This window comes from Brassica oleracea, chromosome C1 (genome assembly GCF_000695525.1).
Source record: "Brassica oleracea var. oleracea cultivar TO1000 chromosome C1, BOL, whole genome shotgun sequence".
Classification (NCBI taxonomy): domain Eukaryota; kingdom Viridiplantae; phylum Streptophyta; class Magnoliopsida; order Brassicales; family Brassicaceae; genus Brassica; species Brassica oleracea.
In genome coordinates, this window is record NC_027748.1 from 5,263,134 (window position 1) to 5,282,743 (window position 19,610).

Below are 19,610 nucleotides of genomic sequence, written 5' to 3' on the forward strand. Positions count from 1 at the left end.
TTCATGGACTCCCAGATATCCTTGGAAGTATCCTTCTTTGCGATCGTCTTCAAGATGGATTTGTCGATAGATGAAAAGAGATAGTTCTTCACCTTCAAGTCCTTCAGCTTCTGTTCCGCGATCTCTGTCTGTTGTGCCTCCGTCAGGATCGCGTTTCTCTCCGTTTGAGTCACTCCTGTCTCGATGAGTTCCCACCATTCCTTGGACCTCAACAAATTCTCCATGAGCATAGCCCAATGCTCATAATCACCATCAAACTTAGGAATGCTCAGTGACCTATCTTTCTCACTCATTTTGATCTCTCTTTTGTTTCTCACAGCAGCTCGTTTACTCAATTAAGATAAGAGCTCTGATACCACTTGTTGTATTTAGAACATGAAACTAAGAGAAGAAGATGAGCTGAATAGTTTTCTTATTTGATAAATGAAGAATTACATAAGCTTAAATAGAAACTGAAGACAACAAACTAGCGTAAAAGTCTCAACGCCTAGCTACTCTGATCCTAATAATTAGGATGACTTATTCAGCAAGAAACAACTAAAAACGAAAACAAACTTATCCCTCAAGTCTCGGAACTACTCAACGACCAAGTCATATGCTTCACCTACAGCATAAGGGGAGGTTTGGAATATGTACTAAACAATGGACTACAAAAAGCAGTTGATTGCGAGTATCGTGGATGTAGACGTGCAGAGAAGATACCACCGCGTGTTACTTCTGGACTCGCCCACATAGATAGTGTCGATCAGTTATCGTTAAGCCAAGCGCTTATCAGGCTAGAAAAACAGCCAATTGGAGCATCATTGCTCATTTTCATGCCTGATTATGCACAAACTAGCAAGGTTCGTGACTAGTGTCTCTTCAATTTGATTGGTTAATTTGGTATATTAAATTTTCTTTATTATCTAAACTTACCAATATTGGTATTGGCAGGGAGTTTATCGTGGTCGTATGACAAATAGATCTTATTTTAGATCAGTGCAGGAAGTATCAGTGATGTCTGTGATTGAAAAAAATGGAGAAAAACTGTTGAAGGTTAGATTAAACGATGCAGACATGGCGGGAGATGATGAAGGGTACCTTAAAGTATCGATGGAGGTTATGTTGGTTTGAGTCCCAACAGAAGGAAATCAGTCTGATGGTAAGTTTGACAAACCGAGGATGTTACTCACTGACTTTGTATGTCCAACCGTGTTGTAGATACAACAATGCAAGACCGAATAAGGTTTGTTCAATTCTCAACTCTTTTTTACTAATTCATAAGCAGGTAGATAATTATGCTGTTAATTAGAAATTTGATATTCTTTTTTTTTCTGTAATTGAGGGGTGGAGACGAAGCAATGGTGATGAAGTAGAGAAGAGAAACGGTGGTCATGAAGTAGAAGAGAGTTTCTTGAGAAACAAGTAAGGTGGAGCAATGGAACGTTTTATTATTTTACTCGAACTGAAATAAATTAGTTGTTTCATTTGGTGTATGGATGACTGTAATATGTTCTTCTGACATCGAAAAGCCTTTTTTTATATTGATTTTCTAAAGCGATATTATACGGAATTATCCAAAACACATTATAAACGTATCATAAATATACCAGAAAAAAAACAATTCAAAAGAAACATTGCTTCCATTGCTTTGCATGATCCGCTGCTTAACTGGTTGCTAATCTAGCTTTCCCGCTACGGTTTTTTGTCAATGTCATTTTTGTTGTGTTTAATTTCCCCATTCCGCTACTTGTTATCTTTGTAATCGCTGTCAAAAATTGAAAATTTGGTATAAAATTTTAATATTTTACCCAAAAAAAAAAAACTTTGCTTTCAATTATTTTCTTTTTTGCTTGGTTTTTTTTGTTATCAATGACAAGTGAGAAAAATGATGTTCTGTAGCCATACAATGTTTGACAACACTTGCTCAAAGCTATCTATTATACCATTACAGATTTCATAAATGGTGTTGAGCCATTGCTGGTTAATGAATGCCTAAGCTAAGTCTCCAATCTGTGAAACTCAAGAATCGAGCCACTGTCTGAACTTGCATATACCTCGACGACCATCTGTGAAAGAATCTCGGATTGACTGCAACATGGCACCAACCGTAGGAACACTGCATAGGTCTTGGTTATGTTCCTGCATTAAGCATCAAACTAGATTTTGGTTATGTTCAAAGCGCGGGTTTATTTTTGTTTTTTTTTCAATTGACAAATATTTAGTAAATGTCACATTTTCATATATTTGTGTTTTATTTTATAAAAGACTTAAAAATTTTATCTTTATTTATCGTATTTCATTTTAAATGACTATTTATGTTAAAAAAATTAAACTTTATTTTTTTAATGAATTAAGTTGGTATAACTCTGATAAATTAATTTTATTATGGGGTTAATATTTTAATTAAAAAATTATATACTTTTAATAAAGATTTATACTTTTCAATAAAAAAATTCAATTATTTTTATGAATGCTTAAATTATATTAAGAAAAGAAAAAAATAATAATTAAGAATAGTTGAAAAAAAATTATTTGAACTTGGACTCAATGGTCCAAAGGAAAAAAAAAAAGGTGAGAATTGAATCTGATTTTTTAATAGGCCCAAATGACCCAAAATCCTGCTTTAATAGTATAAATACAATATGACCGGATGTTTTTGCGATAGAGTTGCACATGGAAGAAGGCAGTGTAAAGAGTTTGAGTAATAAGTAACATCTTTGCGAGACGCTATTCAAGACTTAATGTGACTGTTTCTGTAGTCATGAATAATTTTGGATAGGCTGCTCTCAGGCTCTTCATCTACCAGGGGCAAGTCAAAAGTGTGGTAACATTTGAAAGTGATATACAGCTTCTTACTTCAAATTAACATCGTGGACACAAGTACTAACCTTTGACATGGTAAATCCATTACGTCTAAGTCCCTCAAGATTCAAACCGCGAAGTTCACCTCTTTCTCCAGTCACCATCATGTACTTTGGAACATCTTGAAACCTGTATATAATAGCACCAGTGAGTGTATCTACTGAGAATTTGCAGGCAATGAGAGATATGAGAGGAAAATATACCACAGAACCACCGCCAATGAAAGCGAAAGAGCCAATATGACAGAACTGGTGGATGACTGTGGCTCCTGCTGTGTGTGTATAGTCATGTATTCACAACATGAACTCAATAATAACACCATGCCGCTAAATCCAGGTTTGAAGCATAGACAGACACAAGGAAGATCATACTTGTACAATCAATCACATGGCCTGCAAGAAGCGTATTGTTGGCAAATATATGTTGCGGTCTCCAATCTTGCAATCGTGAGAGATATGACAAGACCCCATGATTAGATTTTTGTCACCAATCACCTATTCAAAAACAAATGAAACCAAGAGCCTCAAAACATCATCTCATACCTTTAATTACATTGGTCACTTGCATACCGTTTTATCAGTAGACGTTGATGACATGTGAATCGAACAGAACTCTCTAATCTCATTGTTGTTACCGATGCAAAGAAAGTATTCATCCACATTTTAAAAGAAGGAAACAGAGCATGAGACCAATAACAATTAAAAGATGTGATAAGTTATCATCGTGCTCACACACACACACCTTGTACTTCAAGTCTTGGCATTTAACACCAACCACAGCGTGGTGACCGATAATGTTATTGCCTCCTATGACTGTATAACCACCAGGAAGCTCATCACCAACAACAGCACCACTGGCTGACAAAAATTGACACATATGACATAGCAAAGATCAATCTCTAAACAACAGAGAGCACATTATATAAGTTCGTAAACTAGGAGATGTCAAAGGGGTTTTACTTCATGAGAACACAAGATTCCCCCAACTCAGTGTTTCCAAAGATATGGCTGGAAGGATAGAGTTTGCAGTCATTGCCTAGCTTCACTGAGGAGCCAACTAACCTCGCCAATCACAGCACTTGGGCACTCGGATGTGTATAAAGACTTCAGAATCTCTCGCATCTTCATGAGAATCTGCTCCAAAACCACACAAATATTCACATGATGTAAACTCTGTTTAATCAACCACACATAGATAGAGATTAGAGAAAGAGAGAGCGTGGTATACAGAACAGACTAGAGGAGAGAGAACGGCGGATAGAGAGAGTGAAGAGAGGAGAGAGAAGCCTCTCGCGAGCTTTGACGAGAGATATATATCATGGCGGGCTAAGTGGAGCAAAGACAAAACCCCTTATGTCGTTATATCAAATAAAAACAAATCCTTTATTTTCATTTGATTATAATATTCATCACCATTACACAAAACAATGTGAAGATGGACAAACACATAGGTTCTATCATCACCCATTTTTGTATCAATCAGAACACTTTCATCTTTGTTTCAAAAGAGTATATAGTTTTGTTATGAATCTTCCTTTGTTATTGTGCTGACAAGTTGCATAAGGATCCTCTGTAGTTCCTCTGCACTGCTCCATTCCTTGACATCTGCTTTGATCAGCGAGGGGTTGTCTGAAATCCGCTTCCATAGCGGATAATTCGTTCTCGGCATCACACAATCACACTCTCTCAGCTTCAATGTCGGACAGAAGTCACCTCCTCCATCCCCAAGGTAGATAAACCTCGTTAAAATCTGATCCTTGGGAGAAGAAGAAGAAGCTCGTATATGATCCATTACCAAACCCTGAGGAAACAAATGAGAATATTCATTACTCAAAATCTTATCAAACCAATAAGCAAGCAACTCGCATAGACAGCGTTAAGACTTCAATGCTTTCAAATCAGATATGGAGGCTTTTATATAGTTTACAAAGACTATAAAAGTACCTTGCACAGATTTGGAGGGCAGAGATTGCAGCTATGCGGAGGAGTCGATGCAGCAGCACCACCACCATGGTATGGTGAGATCCTTAACTTTCCAATTTCATCAACAGAGGTTGGGTTTGTGTAAATATCTGAGAAGCAATCCAACAAATCATGCTGCTCTAGTATCTTCTCGATGAAAAACTGGTTTGCATCACTCACAATCTTCAAATCACATCTGAAAATAACCAAAAAAAAAAAAAGCAACACTAAGCCAAAGTTAAAGAGACCATATATGACACTGTTCATACCCTAGAGACTTGGCTGATTTGATAGCTTCGACGATATGAGAGTCTATAGGCATTATTCTTTGCAAGCAAGCTTCAATGTCCTGAACCGATCTCCCTTGCGAGTGAAGCTCCGTCATCATCCTATCCTTTCCAAATCCCAATCCCAATCAAACAGAAGAATATTCAAGAATCAGAAGAGATTGAGTCGCTTGAGAGAAAAGACTTTGGATATATATGAAAGTACCATGAGGCGATTCCATGGTAAAGTGAAGCGGAGCTGATGGAAGATCTCTGTGAGCCCCATCTCCGTTACAACCCAGTTGTCACTATCTCCGTCGATCAATGTCCGATCGAAGTCGAATACTATCACGATTCCCTCCGCCATTTCTCTAGCTTAAACTCTACGTCGGAGCTTCCTGCCTCTCGCCGTCGATATTGACGATTGACGGAAAGGAACTCCGTCACCGTAATCGTTGACGGAAAGGAAAGCTAAATTGTATTCACCCAACTAATTACATTCGAATCACAGAGATTAAATAATGGGCCTAGCGTCTTGCCTTAGGCCCATTTTAAGGCGTACAGTGTTTACCTTGCATGCTATCGGTCCGTTGAACAAGTGTGCTGTCATCGAATCACTCAAATTAAATAATGGGCATTGCTTTAGCACTTAGGGCCCATTTACATGCTATTGGTTGTATCAGTGGGCTCCGCTTCATGTCATAACTTGAGAGTAGCCAATAAGATTGCAGGAAACACGTTAACAAGCGTAAGAACTAGGATCACGGCAGTACAGTAAGTAAATCAAAACCAATATTTCTCGGCGAAGAAATCGTATAACCTATGATTAAAGTACGAACCTTTCACAGTTTTATTTAGGGAGAGAGTAAGTGTCTGTCTTCACTCATTCAATGGTGGAGAAGATGAGTCGAGTTCTGCTAGCTGTAACATTAGCTCTTCTAGCTTCGTCAGCGTTATTACCAGTCTCAAATGCGGCGAAGTTGTCGTCAGCGCCGAGAAAGGAGGATGTTCCGTTCATTAAGTGTCAGGTGTGCGAGAAACTTGCCTCGCGGCTACACCAGCTGGTGAAGGAGAAGCAAGTGCAGATCTCTCCCAAGAAGGTAAAAAGGCTTTGTGATTAATCCGAAATTCAGAGTTAATGATCTTTCTTTTTGTATGTGTTTCTGGTTACTGACATTTGCGGTAACTAATGTTAGATCTCGGAGTATGAGATCATTGAGATTGCTGAGAATGTATGCAACTTGAAGAAAGAGGAAGCTGATTGGATCCTCAAGATTGACATTGTGGAGAAAGGCGATAAGCTTCAGGTATTAGAATAGAGACTTCTCTCTCTCTCTCTCTTTCCCCTCCCTCACTTGTTTGAGACAAGTACTCTTCCATATGAATGGGTAAACTTTGTTGTTCAATCTCAATGGTTGTTATCTCAATGATTTTATTAAAAGTTTGATTGTTTTTATTTGTTTTTTTTTGTAGCTGGTTGAGCAAGAAGAAGAAGGGATGTGCAATTCGGAGTGCAAGACGATCGAGGCTGCTTGTCAAAAAGTGAGCACTTTTGTGGTCTTTCAGCTATATATTGATAATCCTTTTTGATTTTACATTTTCTTGTAGCATTAAGAGTTAGTGATCTGTTTGTGTGTTTCCAGGTCATTGGTTACTCAGACACTGATGTTGCTGAGTATATATACAAGTCTAAGCCTGATCTTGCTTCACTGGTTAATCACCTATGCAAAGACCTCACCGATGCTTGTACCAAGAACCCGCCTCCTCTCCCCAAGGTACCCCCCCCTTTCTTATACGCTTCCGGTTATTGAAATTGAAATGTGGATCCTTGGTGATTAGTGTCCGTGAGTGTTCTCATTTTGTTGCTGAAGAAGATGGAACTTTGTGTAATAACTAGTGTCTGTTTATCTTTTGTCCAGGACCGGGTTCCTGGAGAACCGTTTGTTGCAAAGCCATCGAAAGATGCTGAGATGGACAAGATCATGAGATCTATGCAGGTCAGTTCTGATGACTTTAAAGCATATGCATGGAATGAATCTTAAGCCAACTCTTGACTTACCGCTGTTTTGTTTCCGTTCCGTCAGGGCATGCCAGGTGCACCTGGCATGAAGGTATACTCTAGAGAAGACATAGAGAAGTACAAAGATAACTCTGGGAAATTTGGTAATGAAGATGAAGATGACGACGAAGATGAAGATGAGGAAAAAGAAGATGACAAGTTTCCCAAGAACTTGGTACTTAATTAAGAATTTTTTTTTTCTTTCTGATCTTTGGCTTAATACTTGCACTCTTTTTCTCTGAAACACTTGCCGTTTTGATGGTTTCAGGGAAAAGTTCCGAAAGAGAAAAAGAGTAGTAAAAAGGAAGAATGGAAAAAGACAATCACTAAGGAGCTCAAGAAGAAAGGAGATGTTCTGAAGAGACATGCACAGAAAGTGTCCAACCGGGTCAGGAGATGGTGGAAAAGAGTTGGATCCTCTTCTTCCAAGAAACCTAAATCCAGCAAATCTGAGCTGTAGAAACGGTTTGGAAGTTGGAACTAGTCTGTTAATGTACTTTCACACTGGCTTTTTGTAGCTTTTTTTAGTTTTCTATAGATCTGTAACACAAGAAGAAATAGCTTAGAGCAAAATCATGAATTCAACTCGGAAAAAGTGTTTGCAGTGTGAAGCAAATGGAATGTTGCAAAACTGAAAAAGAAATACAAAAACTAAAATCACAATTTGAGAATTGTTATCTTCTCAGTTTCAGCTGAAGTTTTGAACTTCAGCGCATTTTGTAGTGTTGAGTCCTTGAGACCTTGGAGTGCTGGCCATTCAACGAATAGCTTAGCTTAATGTCAACGTCTCTAGGATTCTTCTTGTTATACGAAACAGACATGCTTCCAGTGATTGTCTCACCCTCGCATATGGTTAACACATCTTCGAGGTACATGACTGTTTGTTTCCAGTGCGTAGCCCGGGATCTCGGTCCTGCATTTCAAACCAATGGTTGTTTAGTATAAGTTTCAGACCAACTGATTCAGTAGCATAAAGAATATTGAGAACTAGGAAGAAACTGGAGAAGAGATCTGAACCTGTTGAGAAACCTAGCAGCTTGTGGCACATGGTGAATGAAACATCAAAGTAGGCTACAAGGGCGTGGATGTAATCATTGCGTTGCGCAACAAGTTTAAAGGGAGCTGTGAAGGAAGCATCACCAGAAGACATCTTTGAGATATCCATTGTCTGTTACAAAACCAAAAAAATAAAATGAAATCAGCATTAGCCGCACATGTAAAAGAGATACTACTAGTTATTGTCAATGTGTAATATCTTACCTTAAGTAGCTTACTATCAGTGACAATCTGGTTTTGGTCGACTGTGTCAACAAGTGGTTCCATCATAGCTTTTTTCTTGATGCATGACATGTCAAAACCATACACACTGTTCCAAACTGCAGTATAAAACACAAAACGCAATTTCAATAGACATTGAGATCAATGTTGGAAAAGGAGAAGGCGTAGATTCAATGAGCTCACATTCAATTTTGTCTTCTTTGTACTCAGAATCCTCAATTGCTGTAAGAAAGAGAGAGGCTTTGTCTGGTAGCACAATTCCACCATCAACCTATCAGCGAAGACAAAGGACCATATAGTAAGAACATGCAACCATAGGCTCATCGTTCAATTACAACAAACAAAGTGGAGGTGTGTAACTTACAAGCCATTTATTGCGAGCGTATAGGACACTATCCAACATGTTTTCAAACAACAAAAAGTAACCCATCCATTCAGATATAATCACATCCACTTTAGGAGTGGGAAGCTCTATCTCCTCAATCTTCCCTTTCAAAACCGTTATCACTGCAACAATACAACAATAATCATCAAGCGGCTACAAAAGCAGAGTTCAAAATCAAATAAAAAATTCAAAAGAATAACTACCATCAGAAAATCCATTGGCTTTAACAATCTCCTTTGCCATGTCAGCCATTTGAGAACATTCAACCTATAAAAGAACATCCTCAATCAGATTGAATGAGATTTTCACTTTCGAACAAAAAAAAGAGACTGAAAGAGATTAAAGACATACAGCGTAGACATGTTTAGCTCCAGCCTTGGCACAGAAGAGAGACAAGATCCCTGTCCCAGCTCCAACATCAAGAACAATTTTGTCCTTGATGAGAAACTTGTTTTGGTAAATTACATTCTGGTAAGTCTTAGTTCTCACTACATCCTTCAACATCTCCTGCAATACACCATCCACGAATCAGTCATCTACAGATACAAAACACTCATAATTGAACTGATTATATTGAACTAGTTCGTCTGGTAATAAACACATCTGGTAATAACACCGGAAAGAGTATGGCTTTTTCGATACTTACTTCATGTATTCCTGCAAAATAGATAAAATTTGGAATCAGAGTCAACATTAAGTTCAGAACATTTATTACCACTCTAACTCAATAAAGAATCGAACTTTACTGAAAATAAAACAAAAGGGGATTACCGAAGTGAGAGTAGGAATCGAAGTAGTAATCGGCGCTGGTGGTATCATCAGTGACTTCAGCTGCATCGGTGCTCTCTCCAGCTTCGCACATTGATTCGTCTTGAGCGGCTTCAAAACCGGAGCCTTCTGCAACTTCGTCTTCATCAGCATCTTCAAAGCGTATCTTCGTGTTCAGGTTGTGTCCGAAGCTGACGAACTCTTCTTCCTCGTTGTTGTTGTTATTCTTCTTAGTCATGGTTTTTTCTTAGGTTTCACACACGAGGGAAGAGAGAGAAGGGTTTTGGAGATAGAGACGAAGTGCAAAGAGATTAGGGTTTTATGAAAGCCACCACATACTTTTATTTCGGAAGTCGGAACTGAGTCAACTGAAAAGTCTTTTCCTCTGTCTTTTTGAAGATATTTTCTGTACCGGTTCGGTTTACATGCACCAAACCGGTTTAATTTTATCTTCCCGGTTCGCTTCACTGGAATATTCAAATACGTGCATCTTCTCTTTAACTAGGTAGTGAAGTGACCCCCCAGCACACAGAATCAGACACAAAGTAGAACATACTAAGATAAATAAACAAGAGTAGCCAATAGTTCTCAGATTCTTATTCCCCATTATATAAAGGGGGTTTCATTATTGAGTTTCTAAACCAGTTTTTTTTATAAATTTCCATAAGTTAAGATCAGTTTGTAGTATTGTTTCCTGTAGTGACGGGAGGCCAAGACCCTCCAGCCATCACAGCTTCGATCTCCCACGTCTCCCTTGGAACATTCGTCATGTTCTTGCAGCCATTCGCAGTAACGACCTACAAAAAAAAATCACAAAGATAATTTAGACATTATTGTTGTGTACATACACTTGCACTTGGGAGGGTTTTAGACGTTATATAGTGAATCCACATCATTACCAAATCGCTTTCGATTCTGACACCTCCTATGTTCTTGAATCTCTCTATTGTTTCACGGTTGAAGAACTTGGAAGTTTTTGCGTTTTCCATGGCTGGGACTAGCAATGCCTTGATGAAGTAGCATCCTGGCTCCACCGTTATTACCTTGCATTAGAAACCATTGGGACAATCAACGAAGACGATAAATGAGAAGAACCAGAAGCATTTTTACTTGAAGCAATTAGCTTTTTACCATTCCTTCAAGGAGATCTCTTGCAGTGCGTAATGACTTCAGTCCCGGTTCCTTTGGTCTTTCTACTCCCTTCAAAAAAGAAAAATAAAAGCAACCAGTAAGAAACCACTGTTATGAGGATAGATTTTAGGTGAGAAAGTGATTTGATGTACCAATGGGTAACCACCGGTGTCGTGTGTGTCAATGCCCATGAAATGACCTAGTCCATGAGGCATGAAAACAGCTCCGAAGCGTTCTAACATCATCTCTTCTACATCTCTAGGAACAGAGACGAAAAAAGTTAAAATGGAATTTAGAAGAGAAAAGTGAACAATGTTATGCATAGAAAATGTCTAAGAGAGAGAGAGAGCTACCCAGTGAGGATGGACCCCTTCTTCAGTGACTCAAGGATGATTCTTTCTGCTAACCTGTACATCAAACTTGCTTCAGTTGGCAAAGAAAGCTAAATAATCATATGGAGATTTAATTCAAAATAGACAAAACCAAACTGAGAATACAAGCTTAAGCTCATAGTCAATCCCAATAGTCACATCTGCGTGCATACTTAAACAGGACTGTATAGCATTTCGGTTATCTTACTTGTGCATATCCACCCAGTTTACTCCTGGCTTCATCGCAGAGATTACAGAATTATGTGCTTTCAGAACAGCCTAGAAGAAAGACAAATCAAAGAACCAAGATAGATATAAAGATTCAAGAGCGTTACTCTGAATAGTGTGCAGAAACAGAAAAAAAGGAAGCACAGAACTACACTACATCCACGTTTAACCAATCTTACGACGCACTTACATTGTAGATTAGACTCTGGTCACTTGTAAATTTACCATTGACCTGCACAATATTTGATAAATATCAGGTACCACTTGCTCCAAATTACTAGATTAGACTCCTTATGATATTCATGTTAAAATAATAAAAAAAAACAAGTATGTTCGGTGAAAATACAATTCCGTAACACTTAAGGATTCTGACCAAGTACCAGAACCTAAAATGGAAAACTATTAATAGGTTTGACGACACTAGAAAAAGAACTCACGGGGAATGAGCATGTTATGTCAGACGCATAAAAATGGTATTCACCACCCATATCAAGCAATGCCAAATCTCCATCTTCAAAAGTCTGCAAGAAGTAATAAAAATTTTTCAAACATGTATAAATGAGAGAGCTAGAAAACAGAAGAAAACTTGCTTTTTTACCCTATCATTTGGAGCTGCAGCGTGCCCATAATGAAGAACAGCACTGCAGAGACATTTAAACATAATTTTGTTAGTTTTTCAGTAAATACACTTAAAACCCGAGAATAATTATTTCTGCATTTTCAAATATATTAGTAAGATTATCACCAAACTTACCTATTATCCCCTGTCGCGCAGATGCATGTGTACGAGCAGTGCCTACAGCCACCGTACATGTACGTATGATGCAAAAACATACTTTCCATCTGATATTCTTTCATGCCAGGTGTGACTTTTCTCATAACCTTAATGTGGATTGAGAAAAACATGGTTAAAAGCTAGAAACATGAAAGAAAACTGCAAGAAGAGAATAAAGCATGTCCAGATAAAACTAAGAGAACCCTAGGTGGGAAAACATGATGAAATGATACAAAAACGATTTTTTTAATAAGCCCATAGAGAATAATATCATTTATCAATCAACTTTATTCATTTCTCTAAGCATACCATTGGGAAAAGGAAACAAATAATTCAATAGAAAAAAAATGCTAAGAAAATCATAACAGACCTCTACATGAGCTTCAGAACTTATATCATTTGCAAATTGCAGTAGTTGAAGCTCCAAACTTGACTTGATAACTCGACATTCCGCCAAAATAGGATGCAAAGTAGTCAAATCAGTCTCAAACTTTTCAATCCCCTGAAATAACACACAAAAATAGTTAAAAAGTAGCACACATGATAATTCAAATATCAGGAAAACACTATGAACATCAAAGTCCCAAAATTTCTTGATCAGAAGACGCCCATTCTCAGCACAAAATCACCAGAGCATAGCTTGCCAATAAATCAGAAGAATTTTAATAATCAAGTGCAGAAGAAAAGATGAAATTGCAGAAACCTCAAAGCTGGCAGGTTTGGATAAGTTTCCACTGTCGGTGTTAAGACCATGCAAAAGATACAACAGGGGCTTTCCAGATCCCTTAAATTGTTCACTCAAGACTTGGATAATCTCATCAACATAGCAAACCATGTCAACCATATATGTTTCCTGCAGAAAAAGAAATGGCTTAATGTGCATTGAACAAACTAACAAAAACAAAACCAAAAACAAAGAACTAACCTTAAAGTGAGACAATGGCTTTATCTCCCCTAACCAGACAGCATAATCATCAGGCAACCTTGGAATAAAAAGGATAGACTTCCCACTTCCAATGTCCTTTCAATACCAATAGAGAGGAGCAAAATCAATTCATTGGTTACGCAATGATAAGCGAATCATATGTTCATAGCTGCAAAACTCACAATAGCTCCATAGAAATCAGGCTCTCTGACTCCAAACAAGTAAGCAAAATAGCTCTCCTGCCTGCACAAGCCATTTCATATAAGCTATATCATATCTTATTTTCCACCCAAAAAAATTGAAATAGAGAAGAAACTTTGTACGATTTCAATCATCCTTATACAAATATCAAATTGGGACCTGAAGAGCTCGGCGTGATCAGTGCAGTACCGGTTCTTCTCTTCGCCTCCCTATCCGCCAACAAGCAAGAAGACGATAGAAATCACAATTCACCGACAAAGCGTTAGAGTTGATTCATATACGAGCTACCGGAGTTACCTGAAGTAAAACGAATCCATCAAGAGGGCGATCGGTGCTAGACAAGTGACGGCGTAGTGAATCGAAGAGCTTCCGCCGGTTCACGGCGTGGAGCTCCATCGGAACCGGTGGAGGAGACAGGGAGGACATGGCGATTTGCGATGATAGTTGATTTTGCTCAATAACTCAGGCTAATTGGCTGATCTAGTGCGACATACATCTAAATCGTTGTCGTTTAAAAGCTAAAGGAAAACAAAACGACGTCAGCTTACCTGATTGTTGAAACGACGACGTAGAGAATGCATCGGTTTCACCAACTAACCCCGGCCCAATTGGTTGATCTAGCGCGAAATGTCTTAAAACCAACGAAGAAAACGACGTCGGTTAAGAATCAGCGAGGAGTAGATAAAACGACATCGTACGAAGAGTGGGCGTCGTTTAGAGAAGTCACGATATCAGTGGCTCGAATCTCCAATCAGAGTCATCTTCCTCACCGGTGCCGCACCTCTCTATTCCACGGTGAGCTTCCTAATTTCGCCGAGCTTGTTGCAATCTTCTCGCATCAGATTCCCAATTGGGCTTACTGGGTTTCTACTCCTGCTTCCCCTTTGTATATTGTTTGTTCTCGTGGTTGACTTGTAGATCTATATACACTGATCTGTTCCCGCTTCGATATAGGGTTTCGGGTTTTTGATGTGTATGGTTGATTCATACTAGAGCTTGTTCGATCTACTTCTCTGTAATTGCCAAATAGGGGTTTAAATTTTAGGTCTTTTAGCTCGATTTTGTGTGAATGTATTGAAAAGTCTCTGTTTTTGGAGGTAATTATGATTCTGAATTGGGTTTTGTTGGGAAATGTTTGCAAGGCTTTTTCTAGTGTCAAGTTTTGATTTTTTGAGATTGAATTTACTTTATTTTGTATTTTGAAGGATTTGGTATCTGAAGATGGCATCAAAGTTGATACAAGTTCAGTCAAAGGCATGTGAGGCTTCAAAGTTTGTGGCTAAGCATGGATCTTCCTATTACAGGCAGTTGCTTGAGAAGAACAAGCATTACATCCAGGAGCCTGCCACTGTGGAGAAGTGCCAAGAGTTGTCTAAGCAGCTGCTCTACACCCGTCTTGCTAGGTCGTTACCTCTCTCTTATCTTTCTTCTTAGTTATACAACCATTTCTAGGTTCTGTCAAGAGGATCATTTTTCATTTCCTTCTTTGAGATGCAAATCACCCGTGAATGCTGAGGACATGTGAAACTTGGTGCTGAATTGTAATACCAATTGCTTTATATTATCTTTACGCTCAGCTGTTTGTCTTGTTTAATTATTTGTCATATGTTGTATGATAGTCAAGCTTAAGTTGATCTATTAATATATCTCTTAGTAAACCGATTTGTGACAATCTTTCTGGTATTGAACTCATACCATCACCACACTGCCATTAGCATTTTATGTGTGGCTATACTTAGTATCTAATATTCTTCAACTTTTTTTATTACAGCATTCCCAAACGCTATGAGACTTTCTGGAAGGAAGTAGACTACGCAAAGAACTTGTGGAAGAACAGATCCGATCTGAAGGTAGAAGATGCAGGAATTGCTGCATTGTTTGGTCTCGAATGCTTTGCATGGTACTGCGCAGGAGAAATTGCTGGAAGAGGATTCACCTTCACCGGCTACTACCCTTGAAAGAGAGGAACAATAACTTGAACAAGATTGTGTAATCTGAATCGGTTTTTTTTTTTTTACAAGTTTTTCCCTGAAACGGAAAAAAAAACAGAGTATTTGGATCTGAGAATTTCCTTTTTGCTAAACTCTCTTTGATAAGTTTGAGATTAATAAAGAACAAAAAATTCCAGAGGGAGTTTCTATTCACTTTTTGACCTTTGTTGCGAATACTCTCTTTAGATTAATCGTGTTCGTTTGTTCCAAAAGGTAAGAGAAAAGTATATATCGGCAAATAGGAGAACCAATGAGATCTTCCAAGTTCCAAGGAGGTTCAATCTTTGGAACATACACTTACTGTTCTTTGTTCATGTTTGTTGCATTTTGTCAGCTTCTTTTTCTGATGGGACTGAATCGAAATCTAACAGGAGAAATGCAGCAAAACCTGCATTGCAAAGAACTGCAACAGTAAGATTGTTTATTTCTTCTTTTTATGCATTCCCTTCGAATCACTTCTGTATATTCTTACATGAAACTATATTTCATCAGTTGTCCGCATTAGCTACGGAAAGTACACTTGTGTTGATCTCAAAGGTTAACTCAATAATAAAGTAATATTTAATCGTTAATGCCAAATATTTGAAATGATCTCTTAATGGAAACCAGTCTTGAGTATAATGATTCTATTTTCCTGTTTGGTTAGGTCATAATGTGTTTATTTGATCATAGATCATAAATACGTGATATATACAAGTTGTAAGAGAACTAAAAATCGTGAACATAAACCCTCACCAGACCTAGCTCACCTCCGCGTCTCCCACATCAAGCTGTAAACCGTTCAGTATCATCCCTCCTCTAACGTGTCCTCGCCCTCCTTTTGGTCACAGACAGAAGAAACCCTAGCTCGATTCCAACATATTAAAAAAAAAAACAATAATGGAGGATTTAAACTTTCCGGTAAGTGAAAAAGATAGAATAATAATTGTTTTTATCTTCCGATTAATTTTATATATTCTTGGTATTCATTTCTGCAGATCTGCATACTGAAAATGGATCTCCGGTGTTGCGAAGACTTCGCTTCCAGAGTGAAGAAGCGTCTTCGTAAAGTAAAAGGTAACAGTCAAAACTTCCCCTTATTTCAAAATGATTTGAGTTTGACCTAATGCTGTATTAACCAACAGGAGTTTACGCTATTACCATAGTCCCGACCAAGGGTCTCATCTTGGTCTCCGGCACAGCAGAGCCTCAGGTACTTATCACAGCCGTCCAAAAAATCGGGCAAACCCCCAAACTCTACGCCTACGAGAAGGACCCAGCCAAGGCTAAGACCCAGTTCGGCGCCTTGCTCAAGCGTTACGCTAATAAGGAGGAGCACAGAGACGAACCGACACCACCCGCAGCCGCTGCAACTTGCCCGTTACCACCAGTTAGGGGTTTCGGGCATCCGGTACGGCCGATGATGCCGATGTTTTCGTTGCCGCGGACGGTGGGTCCGCCCGGATGGTTGGCACCGGGGGCACTGATGGTAAGGTGCGAGGCGCCGAAGGTTATGCCAAGGAAGGAGCCGGCGAAGTATCCATTGGATTACTACGATAAGAAGGGTTTCCCTGCACACGACTCTCCTTTCCGTTATTTCAGCGATGATCACGCGCAACCTTGCTCGATCATGTGATTTCATTTCTTTCTTTCTTTTTTTGTTTTTAATAGGTGTTTTGATCATTTATGCTCTTTTTTTGCTGCATTGTTTGGTCATTGAATGCTTTGCGTGAGGATAAAGACTACGATTAATAAAGCAAATAATTCCAGAGGATTTGGCTTTTGTTTGATATCAATAAAACAGCAAACGACTAGAGAATGATTAGCTGTTGTGAATAATCTCTGTTTGGATTAATCGTGTTGGTGCCATAATGGTAACAGAAATGACGCTGGTACATGACTTATTTTATTTTAAGTCTGGTACATAATACATAATACATAATTTCACCTCTATTAATTATGTTCCTGTAAACATAACTCAAATCCTCCATGAGGATTATATTTCATCAAATCAATAAAGAAGCTATGTTTGTCGTTAAAAAAAAAAAAGATATAGAGAAAAAAGGAGGACCAGTGAGATCTTCCAAGTTCCAAGGAGTCTCAATCTTTGGTTAACAATCACAAACCAGAAACTTCATTTCGAGAGAAAGATGGTTTACGGTGGTGCTTTGTCACGTTTTGCTTTCGGCTTAGCCACCTTCCTCCTCTTCACATTCGTTCTCAGCAAGGTTATAATTACTGTTCTCTGTTCATGTTTGTTGCATTTTTATCAGCTTTTTTTCTGATGGGTTTGTTGAATCAAAATCTAACAGGAAAAATGCAGCAAAACCTGCATTGCAAAGAACTGCAACAGTAAGATTTTTTTTTTTTTCTTCTTATGCATTCCTTTTGAATTTGGAGAATCACTTTTGTATTTCTTAGATGAAACTCTGTTTACATCAGTTGTCGGCGTTCGCTACGGAAAGTACTGTGGGATAGGATACTTTGGATGCCCTGGAGAAAAACCTTGTGATGGTCTCGATGCTTGTTGCATGACCCATGACAATTGTGTTGATTTAAAAGGTTGTTTTGGTCATAGTATGTTACATGATCATAGATCATATAGAACCTTCTTCTTGTTTACATAAAGTTGTAATAAAAGCCTTTTGCTAATATGATTTTCTTCAGGTATGACTTACGTTAACTGCCATAAGCAATTCCAGCATTGCGTTAACAGACTAAGCAGAGCAATCAAACAATCTAATGGCACAAAGGTTGGCTTTTCAACCAAATGTCCTTACTCGAAGGTGATACCAACAGTGTACAATGGCATGGATTATGGAATTTTCTTCAGTAAGATAGGTAAATTATTGAGCTCTTTGTGTTTATTCATGTTGAGCCTTTGATTATACTATTGAAATGTACGTCACTATAACTAATACATAAGAATAAATCTTGCGCAGGTAACATTTTTAAACCTCGGGTGCCAGGAAAGTCCCCCAGGGTGGAGGTCAATCTTGCTCGGAGTAAAGCGGACACAAAGGATGGCCTTGGAACAAAAGTTGCCATTCAGAGAAAAGAAGGATCTAAATTTACTGCGTCTTTAAACCAAAGATGAGCTCTTCTACTTATCGATCATCTTATACAATGACTCATAAATCAACTCTCGATTTTGTAAATTCTGTAAAGTCGTTTTCATGAGACAATTATAAAATAAAAAGGCTGAAGTTTCCAAGTCAAAATCAGTTAACAATTAATGGATTGACATATGTATGTTATCTGTTACTTTAGTACTTTTCTTATTTTAGATGCATGTGGAATGACCAACGAATTCATATAACTATCCATAAAATGAAATGTACCTGATAATAGTAGTCCAGTATTAATGTTTGGTTTGTTAATGACAATCTGTTTACACTACAAGAAAACAACGGTATTCTGACGGATATTCCGACGGAAAATGAGATCTTCGGAATTTCCTCGGAATATACCGACGGAATTCCGAGGAAACATCAATCCGTCGGAATATTCCGAGGAAATTCCGAGGAAAAATGTGTTCCTCGGAAAAAACCGATGAATTCCGAGGAAATATTATAGGGATTTTACAAAATTCCGAGAAAATTCCGACGAACTAGTGATCGATTGATGCGTTTTTGGACATATGCCCATCGATCGATCACATTGTTACGTTTTGGTCCATATTAGTGATCGATCGATGCATTTTTGGACATAAATCCATCGATCGATCCGTTTATAAAAAACATTCGAGATTTTGAAACCCCAAACACTAGTTCCTCGGAATTTCCTCGGAATATTCCGACGGATTGATGTTTCCTCGGAATTCCGTCGGTATATTCCGAGGAAATTCCGAAGATCTCATTTTCCGTCGGAATATCCGTCAGAATACCGTTGTTTTCTTGTAGTGTAAACAGATTGTCATTAACAAACCAAACATTAATGAGGAAATGAGGTTTTTAAACCGAAAACAACGTTTTGCGGTTTGAATAACACCTATATAACCCTTATTAAGTGTCTTACGTTCATTATAAAGTCAAAAATTTGTTTCTTACCCTATAATTAACACTTTTCCGATTGTATGAATGAAATCCCACAACATAAGAGAAACACATACACTTTAATGAACGGTAAATGAAATACTTTCAATTCGTTTTGAAATTTGTTATTTCATGGTTTATACTCATCTATACAAAGAATCCTCAATGGTATGCATTACAATTGTATAAGAAATGAAATACGGCAAAAAAAAATTGATGTTTTGAAACCTCAAACACTAGTTCATCGGTATTTCCTCGAAATTCCGAGGAACAATATAAATTAATAGAAATACATGCACAGGATATTTTTTTTCCTCGAATTAATGAAAATATTACCGGGCAAACAAGCCGCCAAATATTTCGGAAAAATTGAAATTGAAAATACTGAGGGAATTCCGACGGAAAATATCCGTC

The 19,610-nt window shown here is 38.1% G+C and overlaps 7 protein-coding genes, 2 long non-coding RNA genes and 1 pseudogene across 12 annotated transcripts; 5 read left to right on the forward strand and 5 right to left on the reverse strand.

Moving 5' to 3' along the window:
• The first annotated feature begins 700 nt into the window (after window positions 1-700).
• On the forward strand, window positions 701-1,387 carry LOC106303278. Its single transcript, XR_001262477.1, has 3 exons — window positions 701-842; window positions 934-1,225; window positions 1,325-1,387. It is a non-coding gene; the product is annotated as an uncharacterized LOC106303278 (long non-coding RNA).
• A 614-nt stretch (window positions 1,388-2,001) lies between these two features.
• On the reverse strand, window positions 2,002-4,156 carry LOC106329745 (annotated as a pseudogene).
• Window positions 4,157-4,212: 56 nt separating this feature from the next.
• Window positions 4,213-5,547, reverse strand: LOC106343691 (inorganic pyrophosphatase 3). 2 transcript variants are annotated; one of them, XM_013782986.1, is made up of 4 exons: window positions 5,298-5,547; window positions 5,075-5,194; window positions 4,788-5,001; window positions 4,213-4,644 (listed from the first exon to the last, which is right to left on the reverse strand). In XM_013782986.1, the coding sequence occupies exons 2-4, from the start codon at window positions 5,191-5,193 to the stop codon at window positions 4,366-4,368; spliced, it is 612 nt and encodes a 203-aa protein (XP_013638440.1). In that variant the 5' UTR covers window position 5,194; window positions 5,298-5,547; the 3' UTR covers window positions 4,213-4,365. The 2 variants fall into 2 exon arrangements, with proteins under 2 accessions (XP_013638440.1, XP_013638434.1); XM_013782980.1 differs by having other exon boundaries at window positions 5,075-5,199.
• Window positions 5,548-5,833: 286 nt separating this feature from the next.
• Window positions 5,834-7,746, forward strand: LOC106307752. Its single transcript, XM_013744800.1, has 7 exons — window positions 5,834-6,171; window positions 6,268-6,378; window positions 6,545-6,613; window positions 6,715-6,846; window positions 6,991-7,068; window positions 7,156-7,305; window positions 7,399-7,746. The coding sequence occupies exons 1-7, from the start codon at window positions 5,962-5,964 to the stop codon at window positions 7,588-7,590; spliced, it is 942 nt and encodes a 313-aa protein (XP_013600254.1). The 5' UTR covers window positions 5,834-5,961; the 3' UTR covers window positions 7,591-7,746.
• On the reverse strand, window positions 7,697-9,806 carry LOC106307744 (protein arginine N-methyltransferase 1.1; the record flags this gene model as incomplete). The annotated part of the gene is given in 9 exon segments (XM_013744788.1): window positions 7,697-8,043; window positions 8,148-8,298; window positions 8,391-8,506; window positions 8,592-8,679; window positions 8,773-8,915; window positions 8,997-9,060; window positions 9,145-9,300; window positions 9,440-9,450; window positions 9,565-9,806. Coding segments are annotated over 9 exon segments (1,170 nt in total). The 3' UTR covers window positions 7,697-7,837.
• A 320-nt stretch (window positions 9,807-10,126) lies between these two features.
• LOC106307740 (xaa-Pro dipeptidase) lies at window positions 10,127-13,687 on the reverse strand. Its single transcript, XM_013744776.1, has 16 exons — window positions 13,490-13,687; window positions 13,352-13,401; window positions 13,174-13,234; window positions 12,992-13,087; window positions 12,770-12,919; window positions 12,437-12,568; window positions 12,046-12,173; window positions 11,890-11,932; window positions 11,729-11,812; window positions 11,482-11,523; window positions 11,272-11,342; window positions 11,046-11,099; window positions 10,845-10,950; window positions 10,693-10,761; window positions 10,461-10,604; window positions 10,127-10,358 (listed from the first exon to the last, which is right to left on the reverse strand). Exons 1-16 carry the CDS (start codon window positions 13,616-13,618, stop codon window positions 10,236-10,238), a joined length of 1,482 nt encoding a protein of 493 aa, XP_013600230.1. The 5' UTR covers window positions 13,619-13,687; the 3' UTR covers window positions 10,127-10,235.
• Window positions 13,688-13,885: 198 nt separating this feature from the next.
• Window positions 13,886-15,336, forward strand: LOC106326873. Of its 3 annotated transcripts, none has more exons than XM_013764827.1 (3): window positions 13,886-13,987; window positions 14,398-14,595; window positions 14,964-15,332. In XM_013764827.1, the coding sequence occupies exons 2-3, from the start codon at window positions 14,414-14,416 to the stop codon at window positions 15,148-15,150; spliced, it is 369 nt and encodes a 122-aa protein (XP_013620281.1). In that variant the 5' UTR covers window positions 13,886-13,987; window positions 14,398-14,413; the 3' UTR covers window positions 15,151-15,332. The 3 variants fall into 3 exon arrangements, with proteins under 3 accessions (XP_013620281.1, XP_013620288.1, XP_013620296.1); XM_013764834.1 differs by having other exon boundaries at window positions 13,893-13,987; window positions 14,414-14,595; window positions 14,964-15,336; XM_013764842.1 differs by lacking the exon at window positions 13,886-13,987 and adding an exon at window positions 14,036-14,055.
• LOC106326895 lies at window positions 15,196-16,015 on the reverse strand. The gene is made up of 2 exons (XR_001267348.1): window positions 15,933-16,015; window positions 15,196-15,571 (listed from the first exon to the last, which is right to left on the reverse strand). It is a non-coding gene; the product is annotated as an uncharacterized LOC106326895 (long non-coding RNA).
• Window positions 16,016-16,018: 3 nt separating this feature from the next.
• Window positions 16,019-16,926, forward strand: LOC106326862. The gene is made up of 3 exons (XM_013764815.1): window positions 16,019-16,083; window positions 16,161-16,239; window positions 16,308-16,926. Exons 1-3 carry the CDS (start codon window positions 16,063-16,065, stop codon window positions 16,796-16,798), a joined length of 591 nt encoding a protein of 196 aa, XP_013620269.1. The 5' UTR covers window positions 16,019-16,062; the 3' UTR covers window positions 16,799-16,926.
• Window positions 16,927-17,312: 386 nt separating this feature from the next.
• LOC106302109 (phospholipase A2-gamma-like) lies at window positions 17,313-18,259 on the forward strand. The gene is made up of 5 exons (XM_013738632.1): window positions 17,313-17,390; window positions 17,475-17,514; window positions 17,605-17,724; window positions 17,830-18,003; window positions 18,105-18,259. The coding sequence occupies exons 1-5, from the start codon at window positions 17,313-17,315 to the stop codon at window positions 18,257-18,259; spliced, it is 567 nt and encodes a 188-aa protein (XP_013594086.1).
• The last annotated feature ends 1,351 nt before the right edge of the window (window positions 18,260-19,610 follow it).

Bases quoted from the DNA above. Each gene is read 5' to 3' on its own strand.
- LOC106307740 (XM_013744776.1), bottom strand. From the start codon at position 13,618: ATGTCCTCCCTGTCTCCTCCACCGGTTCCGATGGAGCTCCACGCCGTG. The intron at 11,100-11,271 runs GTAAGATAACCG...TTTGATGTACAG, and splicing joins AACTGGGTGGATATGCACAA to GTTAGCAGAAAGAATCATCC. The intron at 10,605-10,692 runs GTAAAAAGCTAA...TTCTAATGCAAG, and splicing joins GAGATCTCCTTGAAGGAATG to GTAATAACGGTGGAGCCAGG.
- LOC106326873 (XM_013764827.1), top strand. From the start codon at position 14,414: ATGGCATCAAAGTTGATACAAGTTCAGTCAAAGGCATGTGAGGCTTCA. The intron at 14,596-14,963 runs GTCGTTACCTCT...TTTTTATTACAG, and splicing joins CTCTACACCCGTCTTGCTAG to CATTCCCAAACGCTATGAGA.
- LOC106326862 (XM_013764815.1), top strand. From the start codon at position 16,063: ATGGAGGATTTAAACTTTCCG. The intron at 16,084-16,160 runs GTAAGTGAAAAA...TCATTTCTGCAG, and splicing joins TGGAGGATTTAAACTTTCCG to ATCTGCATACTGAAAATGGA. The intron at 16,240-16,307 runs GTAACAGTCAAA...ATTAACCAACAG, and splicing joins GCGTCTTCGTAAAGTAAAAG to GAGTTTACGCTATTACCATA.
- LOC106302109 (XM_013738632.1), top strand. From the start codon at position 17,313: ATGGTTTACGGTGGTGCTTTGTCACGTTTTGCTTTCGGCTTAGCCACC. The intron at 17,391-17,474 runs GTTATAATTACT...AAAATCTAACAG, and splicing joins TCACATTCGTTCTCAGCAAG to GAAAAATGCAGCAAAACCTG. The intron at 17,725-17,829 runs GTTGTTTTGGTC...GATTTTCTTCAG, and splicing joins CAATTGTGTTGATTTAAAAG to GTATGACTTACGTTAACTGC.
- LOC106307752 (XM_013744800.1), top strand. From the start codon at position 5,962: ATGGTGGAGAAGATGAGTCGAGTTCTGCTAGCTGTAACATTAGCTCTT. The intron at 6,172-6,267 runs GTAAAAAGGCTT...AACTAATGTTAG, and splicing joins TGCAGATCTCTCCCAAGAAG to ATCTCGGAGTATGAGATCAT. The intron at 6,379-6,544 runs GTATTAGAATAG...TTTTTTTTGTAG, and splicing joins AGAAAGGCGATAAGCTTCAG to CTGGTTGAGCAAGAAGAAGA.
- LOC106343691 (XM_013782980.1), bottom strand. From the start codon at position 5,438: ATGGCGGAGGGAATCGTGATAGTATTCGACTTCGATCGGACATTGATC. The intron at 5,002-5,074 runs GTATGAACAGTG...GGTTATTTTCAG, and splicing joins AAATCAGCCAAGTCTCTAGG to ATGTGATTTGAAGATTGTGA. The intron at 4,645-4,787 runs GTACTTTTATAG...TTGTTTCCTCAG, and splicing joins GCCCTCCAAATCTGTGCAAG to GGTTTGGTAATGGATCATAT.